Source organism: Anneissia japonica, unplaced genomic scaffold (assembly GCF_011630105.1).
Source record: "Anneissia japonica isolate Jap-2015-1 unplaced genomic scaffold, ASM1163010v1 scaffold35958_len16623_cov109, whole genome shotgun sequence".
Classification (NCBI taxonomy): domain Eukaryota; kingdom Metazoa; phylum Echinodermata; class Crinoidea; order Comatulida; family Comatulidae; genus Anneissia; species Anneissia japonica.
The window spans coordinates 1-6,053 of record NW_022705547.1 but is presented as its reverse complement, the minus strand read 5'-3'; the positions used below and the strand labels follow the sequence as shown (position 1 = coordinate 6,053).

Here is a 6,053-nt window from a genome sequence, read left to right as displayed (position 1 = left end):
TGGCTAGGAATATCAATATAATCTTAGAATAACTATGCAGCTAATCAAACCATAATCCTACCTGATGAACTGTTTTTTGTGGATTTTGTTCCTGTAAATGGCATCTGAATAAAAAATAATATATAATAATAAATAATTTATACTGTAGGATCGGAGTATATAGGATCGGAGTAAAATGATGAAGCATTGTTTAGTAATGCCTACATAAATTTTTCATTGGCTGTGTTTGGTTTAAGTGTTACTTACTTGTGAGTTGAATGCACGTTTTTCCAAAAAATGAGTGTCTTGTTTTTGGTTTCGTACCACTCTTACGTTCCGCGTGTTTTATCTGCAGTAAGAATACGTATTGTCCTTCAATATCATCAGTGACGTCTGTAAAACTAAAGCATCCTTCTGCAGTTGCACCTTTTTTAATATTTCCCTTTAATTCAAATCCGATTGATCCACAGCTGTCATTAATAATATAGTTCCCTCTTTTCGTATCAGATGAAATAGGCTTACATTCATTTAATCTGTTTTCTGGCCAAGTACGTGATAGTAAGAAGACATTAGGAAATGGATGATTGTATCCGTCTTTTTCTTTGAAGCAGGAAAGTTCTGAACTATAATTTGATTTAAAAGATGCCTTAATGCACTCTCCTCTCGCAACCATTATCACTTTATCGTTCTTAAAATCCAGAGATTCACTACAAGCTGTTTTTGTAATTGTTTCGTATACTGTCAAGTACATAAAGATACATATGGTAATTATTTTAAGAATAGTAAATTGATCAGTTTATATTAAGCAAGTATTATTATGAATCAATCGTAAAGAAATCAATTTAACTTTAAAATTATTTTGAGTGGACTCATGGTATAAGAATTAAATGCATCCCATGGATACAACTATATTGTGTTGGTTGGCTCTGGGAACCTTCATATTTAAACTAAAACAAAATAACCGTTTTCTACCTTCTTTTAGATAAGCCACCGTTTCAAAATCATCCAGTGCTTGCTCTACATTTATCTCATTCTTCTGATCCTTTTTGATGACCTTATTATTTATCTAGAAAAATCGAAGTTACGTGATGCCATAAATTGTGAAACCCGCGTAATGTAACGAAAGCTGGAACTAATAAATTGTTTGGTTAGATTTGTAAGTGCTGAGATTTTTTATATATTTTTGATTAATGAATGCATTGTTAGAACATGGAGGTATTATTGAGAAGGAGATCACTCGGCAAAGCTACGCGCACGCAGCGCTATGCAAATGAACCAGGATCAAAGTTGCCGCAGCGCGTAAAGAACGTTTGCGCGATGCCTTTGAAGTCCCATGTGTTTCCCGCCATCAAATTTTCAGCAGGCATAGTTGACCAGAAAATTTAACACGACGAAATGGAGAGCACCTTCTTTTCTCAACGCGCACTACATACTGTCAATCACTATGGCTGCGCAATCTTTCCTATTTTGAAGCTGATACATTTATCTCTCATAAAATATCAAACATATTAATATTTTCCACCAAGAAAAGTTTCGAATTTAATGGAACATTTACATGACCTATAAAAGTATAGTATATTTCAACTTCAATTTTCATAAATTGGCCAAAATTCGCCAATTCTAATTTTAGCAGATATTAATTAATGAATGATTAAGGATTATAATAAACTACGTCATTTTAGGGTTAACGAGGGTTAACTATTCGAAAAATGAATCCAAAATCTGAGTATTTTTCAGTTTTACGCTGACTTAGCTTTATAGTCGAACCAGTCAATCTTTAGACAAAATTATAATGAACACAGAAGTAATTTTAACATAAATATTTTACGGAATCCGTTCCTGAAATATACAAATAATAACATACCAAAAGCCCGAAAAAATCTAATCAGGGGAACATTGTTCATTATAAAGATATGTAATGGGTTAAAATTAAACGTTTTATTGCACAACTGCTCTGCTGGAAGCGTATAAATGCATGTCGTTGCCAAGTTGTTGCTAACGAAAATACGCCCGCGCGCGATCCAAAAGCGGGGAACACATAGGTTTGTCGCGTCAAAGGGATCTGTTGCCGAGTGATCTCCTTCTCAATAATACCTCCATGGTTAGAATAAGTACCAGTATAACTTATCATTGCCATTGTAATAAAGTAAGTGCTATTTATGTTGCGATCGATGTTACTGTAATGAATACAACATGCTCGGACACAGCACCTACCCACATTGTGGAAGGATGTGTGGCACAGAGCGATGCTGCTCACAGCATCTCATGTGTCCATTTGCAAGACAACATTCTACTTTTTGGACTCTCTGCACTTTGAACTAAAATGATTACGTAGTAAGATGTAACCAATAACTCCATACCATATATGGCTATAAATCATCATTCCCAATAGGACGGCCAATGAGGTTACACACATTGCATTGAAGTAAAACTATTACAAAATTGTGCTGGTTTAAAACATGTTTACACAACTTACGAAGTCATCCAAGCGATGGATATTTTTTGAACGCTTCTTAAAAAAATACCAGGGTATAAACACAACTACGCCTATTATGAGAAATGGGATAATGATGAACACTATCCAAATCTGAGAACTGGGTGATGAAGGCGGAATTACTTCTGTAAAAAAATAACGGTGTTTATTAGGAAATATAAATATAAAGATTGCAGTGTTAATGTAGAAATACACTATAAATATAAGATTACGATGTAATTAAATAGATATATTGTAGTGTTTAGAAGAAATAGGCCTATAAATTAAAAGATTACGATGTTTATTTAAAAAATACAATATAAATTAAAGAAATTACGGTGTATAGTAATATAGTAAATTGAGTATAGAAATAAACCAATAAAAATAACAAGGCCTGTACAGACAGTCAGTAAGACAGTTGAGCAACGATAGTATAAAACTAATAACATATCAATAAAAAGTACTGTAATAATTATATGCATTTCATAAATTTAACAAAAAATATCAAAAATAACAATATTCATTTGTATTGATGTTTTTGTTAGTAGTGTTAATGACTTAATTCAATTGGCAAAATAATTATGTTTGTCAATATAAAAACATTTGTACTGATATGAGCATTCCAACTAAGAGAGTTAAACGTGCATTACATAAAGATAAACTTAATTTAAAAATAAGGTTAAAATAGGAGGGGATAATGTGAAACAAGTGTGGCAGGATTTTAAATTATTTAAATGAGTTAAACATATTTTAATTGCTTTAATAGATGTGAATTTTCAAAGAAATTAAAGAGAATTGTTAATCTAGAATTAACAGTCAAAGGCTATGTCAATGAAAAATAAAATTGTAAAAATATAGAGTTCATTATTCATTCATTCAAAGTAACATTTATTTTCTTCAAATTAAAATACATAACAAGTTAGAGCGAGGTAAAAAAAAAAAAAAGCTTATGGTAGGCATGGTAGGCATGTTTATTTTAATTTGAAAATTTCTAGCGCATAGAAATTTGTGCTTTACAAATCCAAATTATTATTATTATTATTATTATTATTATTATTATTATTATTATTATTATTATTATTATTATCTAGACAAGACTGACAAGAAAATAATTAGGAAAGATTATTACACTCATTACTGTTGTCATTATTTAAATGAAATTAATTTCGTAAAGTATGGTAGTGATAAATTTCTAGAATTGAATGTAAAACAACCAAAAGAAAATGGAGATTAAAGGTAGAATAATAATTATTGAAAAGATTATAGAATAGAAACTTATATTTTTTATTTCTTTTAACATTGAAGTGGAGTAACCCTTGATAACGCAATTATGAAAATTATTTCGAGAATATGCTTCAGACAACTGTATAAAAAAATTAATTAAGCTATATAATTGTAAGACCATTTTTGTTAACATTTGGAAGTCAGGAAAGATTGATCGGGTGGTAAGAAGGGTTAAGAAGATGGTGGGTGCGGGTGTCAGTAGTCCGTATATTGGTGTCCAGATATCGAGTACCTGAACAGGATTCTTATAATTGTATTAAATGACAGAAGTCATCCACTTTATTCGAAAGTGATTAGTTTCAGGAACACTGCAAGATTAATGCAATGTAAGAAAGAAGTAGAATATAGATGTTAGAACGTTATTTATTTATATACTTTTGTCGCAGCTGACAGAGCCAACTCGAGTGGATCGTTCGAGTCATTTGGCTCGAACAAGTGAGATTTCAACCCCTACGTTCGATTATCTTTACACACAAAATGTGCATCTTTACCGCTTGGCCACATTTCACCTGATACGTATAGCCTGTAATATTATACCCCTATAATACAACCAGCGGATACAAAGATATGGCGCGACAGCAGGGCGAGAGTTTGTAACTTCAGATTATCTTGTTTAGTTTATTTTTGTGTTAAACATTTTAAGGTTAATCCGTATTTTATAATTCTTTATTAATTATTAGAATTTTTTAAAATAACGCAATGCAATTTTATTTTTTCTGAGAACGGATACAAATTACCTAGACATTGATCTTGATTTATTATTATTATTATTATTATTATTATTATTATTATTATTATTATTATTATTATTATTATTATATTTATGCCTATTATTGTTATTACTATTATAAATAACTTTTATTTAATAAACATATAAAAACGATACAAAAAATTATAAAGGAAAACATTTAGAAACCTCTCTAGGACAATATTCTCCAAGTAAATGGGAAGGATTGCAAAGAAAAGTGGACAGAAGAAGGAAAATAAAGAGGAGACAAAAACATTAAAAAAAAGAGAGGATAAATATAAATAATTACTGTGTATTGTTATTGTTATTATTGTTTAAGTCGTCGTCGCCGCAACCGTTGTCATTATCATTTTTATTAATATCATTATCATTTTTATTATTATCATTATTTTTATCATTATCATTATTATTATTGTTGTTCTTATAATTAGGCATGTTGTTGCACGTTATTGTTATTGTTGAGCAGATAGATATACTAATCTAATAACATCATCTATTATATTTCAAATACAATTTATTATAACACTTTGAGGTAAATTGTTTTGTAGTCTATATACAATAGTACCAGTACCTGTTTATTTAGCCTACCTTTCTTTTTCAAACTGAATGCAATTGAATTGCTATATTTTCCGTTTTTACCGACAAAGAATTCATTTTCAGCCCGACAACTGTAGTTTCCTTCATGACGTTGATCAAATTTTTTTATTTCTAATATTTCATCGTAGAAAAAGTATCTGCCAGAAGCAGTGTCTATGATGTCACCATCATGGAACCACCTCAGAAAATTTACTTCCGGATATGACGCCACTACTTTACACGACATAGATACTCGCGTACCTTCAGGTATACGTGTGTCGGTTAGTGCCTGAATGTTAGGTTTATCCAGATCTGTTGATAAAAAAATCATAACCATAATCATTATGGTGATCATCATCATCGTGATAGTGATGATAGGCCCGACGATGATGATGATCCCGACGATGATAAATGTGATAATGATGTTGATATGTCTATTATGGATGATGATGTTGATGATTTCTTTTTGTGAAGTTAAATGAAAAATAATTACTACCGGTATCGGCCAAATAATAATAAATGTACTGTAATAATACACTGTATTGTAATAATAAATTTGTATTATTAAAGGTGATGCTGGTATTCACTTACAGTTTACTGTTAATTTGCTGTCATCGGAATGGGGTACGGTTGATCCAGTAGACTGGTCGTTCACTCCACATGTATAGGTACCCTTGTCCCATCGCAACACGTCTTTAATAACCAAACTAACGTTCCCGGACGTTGAGTCACCCAATGAATACCTCGAGTTTGTTTTTGGTGGGTCGTCTGATCTTATGATGACAGTTCCATTCGTCTTCCAATACCACTTGCCGATGTGGGCGTTAGGTGGCGAGAAGAAGCAAGGCAAGACGGCGCTGTCCCCTTCATTTACGCGTAGGTTGTCAACAACTAGGTCGTCAATACTCCGGCCAGCTATAAATCATGCATATGATAACAACATTCATATTGTTTTTAAATATCACTTAAACAATAAGATGAGAATGTCGATTT

At 31.3% G+C, this 6,053-nt stretch overlaps 1 protein-coding gene across 1 annotated transcript in view; it reads right to left on the bottom strand.

Moving 5' to 3' along the window:
• The window catches only part of LOC117105875, a gene marked incomplete at its 5' end in the record, with an annotated part of 10,930 nt that extends 4,955 nt beyond the window's left edge, over positions 1-5,975 (bottom strand). Inside the window, 6 exons of the mRNA XM_033247186.1 lie at positions 62-104; positions 247-717; positions 952-1,045; positions 2,456-2,598; positions 5,073-5,372; positions 5,652-5,975. Coding sequence (XP_033103077.1) covers positions 62-104; positions 247-717; positions 952-1,045; positions 2,456-2,598; positions 5,073-5,372; positions 5,652-5,975 — 1,375 coding nt within the window. The remainder of the gene's footprint in view (positions 1-61; positions 105-246; positions 718-951; positions 1,046-2,455; positions 2,599-5,072; positions 5,373-5,651) is intronic.
• Between the last annotated feature and the right edge of the window lie 78 nt (positions 5,976-6,053).